General features: G+C 36.4%; 1 protein-coding gene across 1 annotated transcript in view; it reads left to right on the plus strand.

The window, feature by feature from the left end:
- Nucleotides 1-371: 371 nt before the first annotated feature.
- Nucleotides 372-14624, plus strand: part of LOC129277219 (atrial natriuretic peptide receptor 1-like) — a 50326-nt gene continuing 36073 nt past the window's right edge. The window contains exons 1-2 of the mRNA XM_064110616.1: nucleotides 372-1087; nucleotides 11449-11594. Of these exons, the coding sequence (XP_063966686.1) occupies nucleotides 484-1087; nucleotides 11449-11594 (750 nt within the window). The 5' untranslated portion in view covers nucleotides 372-483. The remainder of the gene's footprint in view (nucleotides 1088-11448; nucleotides 11595-14624) is intronic.

A 14624-nucleotide genomic window follows, 5' to 3' on the forward strand; every position in this document is an offset into this window, starting at 1 on the left:
GCGTGATAATAATAAGAATTATAATAATTCTATTTTCACCCAGGATAGCCACTTCAACTATTAGCTGATTTTCAAGCAGGCCCTGCATTACCTTTTTTTTTAAAGTCTAGCGCCTGACAAGAAGGATCCATTCTTTTAACTTTTTGATATGACTGGATCGACCGGGATTGAACCAAAGACCGTCCCGTCCGTGTTGCCTACACTCTACCACCGAGGCACCATCATGACCGGTTTTCGATCTGCATTCATATGACGGCAGTTACGCTAACGACATCGTTTTTTATTATTTTTATTTTTTCGGTTGTGACTTTGCCAAGTGCGCGCGCAAAGCGAAAGCCAAGAGATGGTCATGTCAATAAGGACGTTGATAAGTTGTCATTTTAATACAAATTACTCAGTTGGTAATCGTATCCAAGTTATTTGCCTTGGTGCATTCTGTCGGATGTTCTCGCAATTTCGAATACCTGTTTTCTTCGGTGAACCATGATTTCTATTCTACTTGCTCTTCTCCTCACCGGCCCACCTCACAATCTCAATGAAATCCATTTGCGTCCCGCAATCGACATCGCGTTTGAGAAGGTGAACGATGGGGCCGCAGGAGGTCTCTACCACAATTTTTCTATGTCCTACATCTTTCGCGAGACCGGTCCGGACTGCGGTCGGCCGGTCATGGAGGCTCCTGCCATCGCCGCCGAACTCTATCGCCGCTACCCCCTGGACGGCATCCTTGGATCCCCATGTAGCTACGAGACCGTGGGCATCGCCGATCTGGCCGCCTACTGGAACCTCCCCGTCGTGACCGGCGTCTCAACGTCGGCCGTCCTCGACGACAAGAATCGCTATCGAACCCTCACTCGGACTTCGTTCAAAACTGGAGTTCTCGCGAAAGCTGTTGTTGCATTTCTTGAGGAGTACGATTGGCGTCGATTTGCGTTAGTCTGGCAGTTCCCAGGCTTCTCATCTCTGTTTGCAACCGCTATGAAGGAACTGATGAAGACCGAAGACAATGTCACTATGCACGAATTTGATCTAAGAGATTACGAGTCAGTTAAAGATGCTCTGGACGCCGCCAAGGGTGTGTCAAGAAGTAAGTTTTAACATCTATCGAATCTTGGATTTTCTGTTATTAGTAAATATGTTAAGGTTGTCATTAATTTGAAATTTGGGAAGATATAAATTGTGCTTTTTGCAACTATATGTATTTATTTCTTTTAAAACTTCATTCCTGCGATTCTCATTGCTAGAAGTGTTTTCTCTGCACCCTTCATTGTTTGTTTTCATAATGTAGGCTTATGTACGTCTTCTTGATTACCAAGACCTCTTCCATCGTCGATCTCACTTCTTATTTCTCATTCCTCCCTATCACAAGATATATTCCAATCATATTTTTCAGGTGGTTACCTGGAATCCGATTGTGGTGCTCTTTCTTTTCCAGGTAGACCTAATTAAGAAGAGACCGAACTGAGAGCAATGTACCGCTTGGCTGCCATATATGCTTTTTAAAAGAATAGGCCTGAACACTTTTAATGTCTTATTCAATGATCGAGTCAGATGCGGTGCTATGTCAGATCATACAAGTAATTTTGGTAGGCATCCTGGAAGCTCCCTTTTAGCAAATAACCATACAAAACAGCGTTCAAACTAGTGCACCAAGCCAAAGTTGGACAAACAAAGGAAATGCTGTCACTCCTGCTTTAGCGACAAGTAGGCGGACCACTGGTGCCTTTTTTTATTACTGACCAAGTTTAATGGACAATAGGGAGTTTTCGAAATCGCAATGGGAACGGATTCTACATTTGAAAATCTATTGAATATGCAAGTCAAATCACAACTGGACGAAAATTGCTGGACCGCAGACCGTGCTAATTAAGATTGCAAATGTGTCGTGTGTCCAGAGTCCAGTACGAAACTGCTGTTTTGATTCACCGATTTTGGAAAAAGACTGCTTTGCCAATAGGGCTTTTGACAATTAATAGATACTTTACGTTCTATATATAAACTCCTCAAAAAAGTTTGGAAATCTGAATTTGGCCGTTAATATCTCCCAACTCCTAATTTTACACAATGCATATTTGATAGTATTCAAAAATCATTTAATTCCCTTTAAAATGATACCCTACATGATATGATTATGGTTCACATGGAGGTGCAGTGCCTTGAAATGTGGGGCAAGGTCAAATTTCCAAAGTTGCAAAATAACACAATATTGAAAGTCACTGTTTTTTTTCCGTGGTGATGAGTGAGTTTCTCAGCGGATTCTTTTGTTTTCATGCACCTTAACATTCGCATTAACATGGAATCAAACACACCTCTACACATATAACAAACAAACATGCATGGGTATTTCAAACCTCGACTCAAACCATGTTATCTCACAAATCTCCATGTTGGTGCATGAAAACAAAAGAAACCGCTGAGAAACTCACTTATCACCACGGAAAAAAAGAACAGTGCCTTTCAATATTGTGTCATTTTGCAACTTTTGAATTTTGACCTTGCCACACATTTCATAAGGCACTGCACCTCCACATGAACCATAATCATATCATGTAGGGTATCATTTTAAAGAGAATTACATGATCTATTCATTGGTATCAATCACACATTAATATTTCACTAACGCCGAGGAGCTAGGGAATATCGATCAAAGTCAGATTTCCAAACTTTTTTGAGGGGTTTATATATAGAAAGCGCGTCTACGTAGTTTGGTTGCGCGAAAACTCCCTATTCAAGGATATGGGGAGCATTTATTTCAGAAAGAGTTGTATTAATGATTAATGATTTGCTCTCGGCCAAAGGAGATACAAAGATGAAAGCAGCTTATGACAGTGAAAATTCACTCTTTTGCCATGGTACTCCTCTGATGTACCTATAATTCCGACCAAGTAATTATAGTGCAATATAAATTTGAAATCTTGCTCTAAAATGCAACAATAGCATAAATAGGTGTCAATCAATCAACCTACATGCAATTATGGACTCTATATCTTGTAGTTTGATTACATGGGGGCCGCGGGTAGCACTAAAATGCACCCTTAATCTCGAAGGCTTCGAGTGAAGTGCACCCAAAACCATGAAAGAAAAATTCATTCTACAATGATATACTATCCACAAAATGAAACCCACCCCTTACGCATGTCTGATCTTACGTTATGTACATGCATACAGTTTTTATATTCGAATCATTAGCTTGGATACCATAATGTGCTACTGATTTGCATGATGTTAACAACACAAATAAAATTATATTAAACGTTCATATTCTTCATTAATAATTTCAAAATACTCTTGTTTGTCTATAAAACACGAAATAAACAGGATCCAGGCAGGGCACTGGGAACGATTTTTTTGGCTGGAAGTGCTGAAGTAAATTTGAAAAGCAAAAAAAAAATGTTTTCAAATGAAGGTCGTTTTGGTCCCGAAAATGTTGGACAAGCAAAAAAAAAAGGGTTTCAACACAAAGTGTCATTTTCCATACATTTCTCCAATTTGACACACCTACCAGAATTCCAGGGGGCGCTGCCTATTGAAAATAACACACGCAGCACCCCTTGGGGAAATCTTTAGGGGTGCTTCAGCACCCCGGCTCCCAGGGCCATGGATCCAGAGTATGTAAACTAACTGCTTGACTCTGTATACACCAACTATAGAGCACTTGGGTCGGCTAGAGACCCCCTTCATCTCACATATGCATTAACTCGTGTATTAGCAGGTGAATCAAAGAACTTGTTACTGTGTCAGCTTCAAAATGCCTTAATTATACAGTCCACAACACTAGCAATTTTCAGAAAGGCATTAAAAAAACCATCTTTTTTTTAGTTTGTTTTTTACATTTTATAATTATATTTAATTCGTTGTAAGCGCTTATTTGGTCCTAATTGAGAAAGCATAGTAGAAGAATAATCAGTAGTTTTAATAGTAGTTAGTTGTTTGTGTATAGTAGAAGAAGAAGTAGTAGTAATAGTGTGCTAGTAGTAGTAGTACTACTACTAATGATAATAATTTTTGATAATAATAATGATAATAATATCATTATTATTTTTCTTATTTGTATGTTTTAATCATTTTCATGGTTACAAATAATACAGATCTCATTACTGTTGGCAAAAAGGAATAACAACAAATAAAATATGAAAAATAATAGGAATAAAATTAACAGTATCATTTCGTTCAATGAACAGAGCTATGTGGTAGTTACAAAAACATGAAGCAGTGAATCCAAGTCATATCAGATTTCCTGAAGACAATGTACCCACTGTCACAATTGAGAGGCACAATTGCAATTTGTAATGTAAATATGCCGTTCTAACACAAGTGTCACCCCCTTTCAAAGCGAGAGCTTTTTTTTTTTGCTTGCCAAATTTTTCTCGGGAAAATGTGCCCCCCCCCCCCCCTTGGAAAATCCTAGATCCGCCCCTTTATGTATCAGTATACACGTGTTATGTATGTGGCCGTCACTCTACGAGAAACGGGCCCGGCTGCCTAACCTGATCAATTTCAGTGTCAATATTGTCCGAGTGATGTTCTATTTGAAGAGGTATATCATCATAGTTATGATTATGATTTACTTTCATGCTTCACGCTTCTACAGGTGTTCAAGGTCAAAATAAATAGCACCATAAGGCAAGGGGTTTGTCATACCGCCCTTTCACACGGTAAAAAAAAATCGTAATTTGAATGATGATTCCAGTGAGAAATAAGGCTAATGACAAATATTTAGCGCGTGTGAAACCAAACTAGAACGTGATTAGAATCACGAACGCTAATCACAGTCACGATTACAATAGCAATCATCATTACAATGATGATTCAAACTTCACGTGTGAAAAGGCCCTTAGTTAAATTAACTGGATCAGTAGTCAGTTGGGTGTAACTTATATGGGCAGTCACTTTTTTGGCGTATATTCTAGCCAGAAATAACTCTGTTCTAGAAAAATACGACTAGAAAATAGTCAAATGACTAAGGGCCTTTTCACACGTGAATCTTGAATCATCATTATAATTTAAAAAAAATATTTGAAAAAAACACACACAAACCAATTATGTATCTATTAGTAGTAGTAGTAGAAGTAGCAGTAATAGTAGTAGTAGCAGTAGTAGTAGTAGAAGTAGTAGTAGTAGTAGTAGTAGCTGTAGTAGTAGTAGTAGAAGTAAGTAGTAGTAGTAGTAGTAGCATGGGCGGAAATCTCTCCATAAAGATAGGGGGGACACAATTGAGTTTTCCGTTTTTATGTTCTACAGAGTTACTAACTCAAACACACACACACATATATATATATTTATCTATATACATATATATGTATATATATATATATATATATATATATATATATATATATATATATATATATATATATATATATATATATATATATATATATATATATATATATATATATATATATATATATATATATACATATTTCGAAGAGGGGAGGTATTCCTGACTAAAGATGAAAGGCCTCAATAAATAATGCGAGCGCGAAGCACGAGCCCAAATATGTTGATATTTCCTAAATTGTGACCTGGAAATTGAACAGTCTGAACGTTTCTTTGTGATCATGAACTAGATTTGAACCTACCTAAACTATTAATGCGAGCGCGAAGCGCGAGCCGAAAGTTTTTGATTTTTCAACCTAAAAACTGGACATTCGTAACACTTTTTCAAATTATGAACAGGATAGGAAGTACCTAAAAACTGAACATTCGTAACACTTTTTCAAATCATGAACATGATAGGAATTTAACTAAATAATAGGTGCGAGCGCGAGCTGAAAGTTTTTGATATTCCAACCTAAAAACTGGACATTCTTAACACATTTTTCAAATCATGAACAGGATAGGAATTTAACTAAATAATAGATGCGAGCGCGAGCTGAAATTTTTTCCAACCTAAATAATGGACATTCATAGCACTTTAAAAAGAATATGAACAAGATAGGAATCTAAACAATAAATGCGAGCGTGAAGCGCGAGCTGAAAGTTTTTGATTTTCCAACCTAAAAATTGGAAATTCTTAGCACTTAATAATGAACGGAATAGGAATCTAAACAATGAATGCGAGCGCGAAGCCCCAGCTGAAAGTTTTTTTTATTTTCCATCCTAAACACTAAACATTCTTAGTACTTTAAATAAAAAATTATGAACAGGAAAAAATTAATGCGGGCGCGAAGCAAGAGGTGAAAGTTTTTGATTTTCCAACCTAAACTGGACATTCTTAGTACTTTAAAAAAATTGTGAACAGGATAGGAATCTAAACAATTAAGGCGAAAATTTGACCTTTCAAGCACTTTTGGAATAACGAACAAGCAGTTTATCTTATAAACAATGCGAGCGCAAAGCGCGAGCTAATTTTTTTTTTAAGATTTAAACCTACAAATTATGAAAAAGATCGATATCTTCCTAAATAAATGATTTGATTTTATATATTTCGATCTAAAAACTGAAAGAAAAAATTTAAGCACGTTTTGAAATAAAGAGATGGCTGTGTATTAATGCAAAGTGCGAGCGATTTTTTTTTGTTTTTATACAATGACCTGAAAGTTTTCTCTTTTAATTATTCCCCTCCCCTTCCATCATTCAATTTTCTTCCTCGTCCTATCTTTCTTCTTATTTTTCTCCTCACCTTCCTATTTTGCGCCGCCAATAGGAGGCGGGCCGCCGCTTCGCCCCTTTGATCTGATGACCCCTCCCACGTACGGCAGGATTTTTGTGTAAAATGGAATATAAAAGTCTCGTTAATAGAGTATTTAAATACAAATAAAAAAAACCTAGTTAAAATTCACTGCGAAGGATTAATCATAACTCATGAAAACTATTCTTTTTACTGAGTACGCGAACAATGAAAATATTCTTTTATATATTCCAAGTAAATTTGGAATAAACGGAAAATGAATTGGTTGAACAAAGGTATGTTTTTACGGGGTATGGAACATCTCGTCTACCATCTATACACTAAATTTACTTATAAGTATCCATGTGCGATTTTCTTTTTTCGTCATTTTTATTAGTTATGAAATTGACAATGGGCATCGATGCCAATGTCATCACTCTTTGGCTGGCATATAGGGCTAGATGCGAGTTCGAGAATAGTCGGGCCGGTATGCCTTTTCTTTTCTTATCCAAGTTCTTAACAAAAACTATCTGTTTATATTTATTTCGAAATTAGAGGATACATGTGTATAATTTCGATTTTGACTTATGTATTTTTTCCCATAATAAAAGACCACAAATAGTAGGGGGACATTTGATATTATGTCCCCCCCCCCCCCCTTTCCAAAATGGTAGGGGGGACGCGTCCCCCCTGTCCCCCCTGGGATTTCCGCCCATGAGTAGTAGTAGGCCTAGTAATAGTACCATCATCATCGCTACCGTCACCATCACTACCATCATGCTCCCTGCCTGTATTCCTTTAATAAAAATGTATTGTCAAGTACAAAATACTGCACTGTATAGACCTACAGTTCATGGCCCTGCATGGGAACGATTTTTTTTTACTGGGGGTGCCGGTGTAAATTTGAGAAGGAAAAGAAAGGGTTTCATTACAAAATGAAGGTTATTTCGGTCCTGTATATTTTGACAAGCTAAAAAGAAAAGAAGAGAATTCACTAAAAATATAGGTCAATTTGGTTACGTTTCTAAATTGTTTAACACCTCCCAGAATTGCAGGGGTGCTGCCTATGGAGAATAATACACACAGCACATCCAAGGAAAATCTTTAATTATTATCCTCACTATTTGTATCATTACTATCATCATCATTAGTATATAGTAGTAGTAACAGTATACAGCATCATACCGAGTATCCCTGCTTCCAAGGGCCATGATACAGTTCATTAATTAGACATGTTGGAAGAGTGATCTTGACATGTCCTTGAATGTAGGTTCTAATTACTGGGATGAGCTGTATGACAGTATGAGAAATCACTCCGAATCATTGTTCAGCAACAGCGACTTTTATGAGGCAATTTCATTTTAAAAAGGATTTTGATTCGAATAAATGGTTAAAATCAAACCCATTAGGTTCAATAGATGGTTTCTTCAGAGATGTTTTGTTTGGTTTTATAATAGGGTGCTGTTTAAAAATAAAAACAAAGTACAGTGTGAAAAAGGATGAATTAAAGTAAGGAATAGAGTTAGCTTGGTTTTGGTTTGGTCTGGTTTTAATTTACTGTATAAAAATCGAGACAATATACAATGTATAAAAATGTAGAGTTGCAAAATACAAAGTAGATTTAGTTTTTTATTTGGTTTAATTTACTGTGTATGGATATATGAAAAGCTTGATCCCAAAAGGGGCTAAGTCCACTTTTGACCGAAATTGATCTTTTATATGAATATATGTATCTAAAAAGTGGGGATCAAATAACTGTTTTACTCCAAACGGTCTAAATCCACTATACGGTTATTTTAAATTTGTTAATTTTAATTTTGCTACTTTACATATAGTTATACCTTTTTTTTAGGTACATGTTGTGGATATAGGTGCAGTGCAAATTTTGATGGACATAACAGAATTTTACTACATGTATTTTTGATGATTTTTTTTTTATTCAGCTCCTTTTCGAATAAGATATCGAAAAGTCACCGTCCTTAGAAAAGATGAAACAACGTATATGTTTTGTAATTTTGATTGGATAAACATCTTTGGATAAAGATTTAGCTTTTTAAGGAGAGTCTATAGTAACTGTACTTCGCAGTGCTGATTTGTCTAGTCAAATTCGAACGAGAAAAATCAGCACTCCGAAGTGCAGTCACGATATAGACGCTTTTTAAGAGCTGAATTAGCTCTTCGTTTTTTTAGAGTGTACAGGTACCATTAACAAGATCAAATCTTTACGGAAATTTCCTCCTCACCATTGCGGATTAACTGGATGAATTCTTCATCTGTTGAATATATCACATTGTTAGGGCGTATTAGCAGAGTGGTACATGATTGTATCTGGGTTTTGATCGATGCAATCAAAACATCCTTTCATTCCGCCATCAGATAACGCTAATGGAAAGTGATCGGGTTTTGAAAATAATGGGAGGTTATTATGACTGAGCGATTACAATGGCAGTCGTTTAAAAGAAAAATTAGAGAATTCAAATTAATAGAAGTAGTATGGCACTGGATTTCGATTAATCATCCTACCCCCCCCCCCCCGCAATGTTCAAGGCTACCCTTTTCACGATTAAAAGACTGGAAAACCCCCTTTAGCATATTACGTGTTATTATTTGTTACGTATTATTATTAAGGGTTGGTTTGTCAACAATTGTGAAGAATTTACCATGATATTCGCTTTATTTTAGATACTGATACGATGCTTTTGTAACGATAAATTATAATCTTGTGAGGGATTTATCTAAATTGACAGATTTGTTGTTCCAATAGTACAGGGAAATGGGTTCTTAATACCTTTAGTTTGACGTTCGTTTCTTTTTTTGCTGTTCTACTTTGGGAGCGTTCTTGAAAAGAAAGTTTCAGGATCATTTTAGAGGATAGGTTTTGGGGGACTTGAGTTCCACACTTCTTACCCCTTTAGAAAAAAATAATCTTGATAAAGTTGCATCTTTTCCGCGATATCTCCATTAACGGATATGATAACGTATCATATACTATATTGACTATGTTATTTGTCTGACTAACATCCTATGCGTCATCTACACTCTAAAAACGCTGTTTAAAACTGTAAGTACGTTGTTTAAGCCCGCCACTCTAAGAACTATTGTTCAAACTTTTTAAACAACTGTTTCAATTAAACAATTACAAAAAATCAAATAACTTGTTTTCGGAGTAACATGCTTAAACAACGTGCTATTTTGTTCTACTGTGTAAGCAGTACATGTATAGTTGAATTAATACGCTTCTGCTTTGCACGTTGACTAATTTAAATTCGATGTATGTATACGGTTCACAAAAGATGTATGAATATATTTTGCGATGACTTGTATTTCTCTTGTTTTTTCCTGTCTGATATGCCTGACTCTCACCATTTCTTTTCCGTAAATGGTGTACCACAGTACGTTCACAGTGTGGAACAGAATTGGATATCATCTCCGCAATATCAAATTGCTGAAATCAGTTCAGCAGTGTGAATCTTGTATTCACACTCTATAAACACTGAGTAAGATTTTATCCAATGTTGGGTAGAAAGGGAACATGCATGTTTCAGTGCTGGGTATTTCTTTTACCCCATATTGGGCTAAATGCATGTTTTGAGGGTAAACTTCAACGCAACATTGCGTAGAATTTACTAGATATCTGGTGTCTTTTTAACAAACCAACACGCATGTTACTATTTTACCCAATATTGGGTAAACTTTTTTTTAGAGTGTGTATTCACGGAATCACACTATGTGCACACACTGTGAACACTCACGCTGTAGATGTGTAAAAAAATAACTTCACATTGTTTTTTTTTTTTGCATTTTAAGCATTTTTTAGCATTTTAGCATTTTAAACAACGTTGTGTATCAAATCTTCACACAGTTCACTAGTAAACCCACTGTGAACACACTGTGTGTTCTTTTCAGTTGGGCGTAACTTCCTTTTTTCTACACACCCTAAAAAGGGTTTAACCAGTATTGGGTAAAATGGGAGCATGCATGTTGGTTAGGTAAAAAGATACCAAATACATGTATCTTGTAAATTTAACGCAATGTTGCGTTGAAATTTACCCATAAAACATGCATTTTGCCCAATATAAGGTAAAAAAAAATACCCAGCAGGCAGCAGCAAACATGCATGTTCCATTACTACCCAATATTGGTTTAGATTTTACTCAGTGTTTTTAGAGTGCATCTTCATCATTCTACCAACTTACAATGTATTTTTTTATGTTTTCATCATCTTTATTTGTCTACTGTTGTGATGGTATGTCCAACTCATCGTGGCCAACGGTGAATCAGTGAACAAGAGCGGCCCCAGTACACTTCCTTTCGCCATTTTACTTGTTGCTTCACCAGGGGCGGATTCAAGATTTACCAAAGTGTGGGGGAGGGGGTAGTTTGTACAGGAAAAAATTGACAAGCAAAAAAAAAGGTCTTCACTACCAAATCGAGCACATTTGTCCTTCACAAAATAGTTGACAATAAAAAACCGGTCTTTACTACAAAATCGATGTCATTTTGTTCCAGGAAAAACTTGACAAGCAAAAAAAAGGGGGGTCCTCACTTGCCTATGCATGACATATTATTTCAATCAAAACATACTTTGGGTGGCTCTTTAAAATGATGTCCACGGGCCGGATGTGCCCCCCCCCCCCCACGCTGGATCCGCCACTGCGGTTCACAATATCATTATGTGCTGATGGATTTTCACTTTCATTGAAACTCTCAGGACTTGGCATATCCCACGTCAATTGTTATCTGTCGAAAATATCTATTAATTCCATAAAATGTATTTTGTCCGAGAGAATGAATTAAGTTCTTCCATCACTTTCTCTTCTCTATAATGACTGCAGTCATCATCATATCTGGACCCGGTGAACTGGTTCGAGAGGCCATGCTGCACGCGTTCGATATGGGACTCGTCAATGGTGAATATGCCTTCGTCAGTATCGAACCATTCAGTAATACTCTGGTGTTTGGAGATGACAACTGGAAGCAAGTAAGATGTGATAATTAAAAATGATAAAGAAATTTGGATACGGTTTCTGGACAATTTACTGCTATAATTAATAATACTACTATTACTACTATTTTTATGGTAAACATAATGAGTATTTGGACCAGTATCGAGAGTACTGTTAGTATTCTGATGATTTTTTTACTGGACCTCGGTGAAAAATGATGAATTTAGATTGACTAGCTGTTTATTATAATCATCATCATCACATCATCAGTTCAGTTTATTTAATATCTCACAAAATATATAATACAATGTAACGTCCATCAAAAGACAGTCAATCATTAATGATAATGTAACACGCGGAAACTGATGTAGAAAGATGACACACGACACCATTCCTTATGTTTCGGTTCGTTTAATATCGATGGATCGTTATATACAAAATTCCAAATACAAGAACAAAAGATAGAAAAAACCTGCAAAAACCAATAAGAACGAAACAATTAAATAGAATTTGTTTGAAAAAACGCACAAAATAGAAATTTACACATTTTTGCTTGTGACTCCAAGACAAAACATTCATCAATATGACGTCAAGTAGACTCGTAATAATAAATGATAAACATGTTGTCTATATCCATTCATTAAAACCTATTCAATATTGCCTGAATTCAACTCATCTAATCACAAATTCAGTTCCTCCATCATTATGGATAACTCTTACAACAAATAAATGAAATACAACCATTAAGTGAAGTTTACCAAACAACAATTAAAATATGCCAACAAAATAACATTGAAATACAGTGGTTAATAAATGATAACCACTCACCCTGGCAATCTGGCCTAGAGGACCATATTTCCTCTGGTGAGAGCCTCACCCGCTACACGAATGTCATGTCAAATACCTTTAAAAGGGAAATAACAATTATTACACATAGTAAGCAATCATTGTTACCCTTAACTCTGAAAACGCAAAACTGAAACATTGAATTAGCAATTCAATAACCGAAATCAATTTAACTATTAATAAAATTATAAGTAATTGTCAACTTGTTTTAATGCCAATTTGTTACAAGAAGAAAAAGAGAGAAAACAATATATTTCCTAAAAAATGAGAGAAAGAAGAAGAATTAAAAAAAGAGAGGAAGGTGGACTGAGAATAGTTAAGAGGAACACTAGGGAACCGAGGAATTGCCAATTAGATACATGTATTTGTTGTAGAATATAATTTTCCAACCATCATCACATCATCGTTATCATCACAGACATCATCATACCTACCACTTCCATCATGGCTATAATCACTGACTTATCACAATTACATCCATAATCACTACCAATGCTTAATTTTGGAAATCTTAATAGAAATTATGTGGGTAGGCCCCTATTAGCCGTATTCTTCATCATCGTTGTAGTAGTAGTAGTACTAGTACTAATAGTAGTAGTAGTAGTAGCAGTAGTAGTAGTAGTAGTAGTAGTAGTGGTAGTAGTACTAGTAGTAGTAGTAGTACTTACAAGTAGAAAGAGTAAATTAGTAGTGGTAGTAGTAGTTGTAGTAGTAGGGCCTACAAGTAGTAGTAGTAGAGGTAGTAGTAGTAGTAGTAGTAGTAGTAGTAGTAGTAGTAGTAGTAGTAGTAGTAGTAGTAGGGCCTACAAGTAGTAGTAGTAGAGGTAGTAGTAGTAGTAGTAGTAGTAGTAGTAGTAGTAGTAGTAGTAGTAGTAGTAGTGTCTTGTCTTGTAAATAGCCACCTTTCGCAATCATCACGGACGCTAATATTAGGGCCCCCTAACACAAAAGTTAACGCTTAATCATACACTTGATTTTTAAGATTGGTTGTACATTATAGTCAATAGAATCAAACGTAGAAAACTGCTCTACAATTAATGTGTTACAGGCCCTTCAGATCTGCTATTCGTGTGCAAAATTCTTTCCCGCGACACCCGCACCATACATGCATGTTCACTACGACTGATGGTCATCATCGTACATGTATATGCCCCCTGAGCCGGCGGCGAGCCTCTTCTATGACAGCTGGCTGGAGATATTCGAAATTTAGGGCCTACAATAATATGACATGGATAAGAAAGTGGTTTTTCAAACAAATCGAGTACATATTGAGTGAGGAAAAGGTTACTGAATTAAGGCTTAGATATAGATCATTACACAGTCCATCGAATCGATATTGCATTTAATGTGGATTATTGGTGGATCACTGGCAATTGATTCCATGGGTCAGATCACCTCTCCCATGTCCCCAGCCGAAACCATTTCGCATGCGTTGATATGTACACGACATAAGCAATAAGGCCTAAACATGCTAAACGCGTCTGAACAACAGTCAAATTTGCGGGTTTTTTTCTTTTGCTCACTCCTTCTACACAAACGATATGTCTCTAGCACACGATGTAATGGGCATTATGTTTTACTTTCCCCATAAATGGGGGATTAGATTCTAATTCCCGGGGGGACCACTTCCATTGATAAGTGGATACCAGGCGCGACCATTGGATTTCGAAAAGCACCCTAAACAAGGAAAGCAAGTATTTTCCAGATTATGAAAATACATCTCTTAACAAGTATTTAGCTAGTGAAACCCTACAAGTATTGAAAACATATCCTCCTTTTCAGTATTTTAAACATCGTTTTTGACACCCTTATAACGTTACATAGGCCTATACGTAACGTACTTGCCCACTCTTTCCCTTTTTACGCGTGGTCGCGCCTGGTATCCACTCTTCAATGGAAGTTGGCCCCCCGGGCGGCCTCTCGAGCTCTGGGAGGAACCAAATGTAGCTTTGGAAAGTCGTCCTAAATCGGATATATCGCTGTTACCATAGTAGCAACCAGAATTTTGCACACGAAACGCAGATTGAATGTTTCCGTTCCAGATGCGAAACGAAAAAAAAAAATTTCATGTCACACAATTTGCATTGCAGGACAGAGTTTTACGACTATGACGATGGGCCCAAAAGTCTCTTCCAAAATCAACTACCGTTGTAAATAAGCGTTCGCGTCCTCCAACGAAAGGTCGGGAATACCGCACTTGAACGCCTCAAATAGGCTAT

Source organism: Lytechinus pictus, chromosome 15, assembly GCF_037042905.1.
Source record: "Lytechinus pictus isolate F3 Inbred chromosome 15, Lp3.0, whole genome shotgun sequence".
Classification (NCBI taxonomy): Eukaryota; Metazoa; Echinodermata; class Echinoidea; order Temnopleuroida; family Toxopneustidae; genus Lytechinus; species Lytechinus pictus.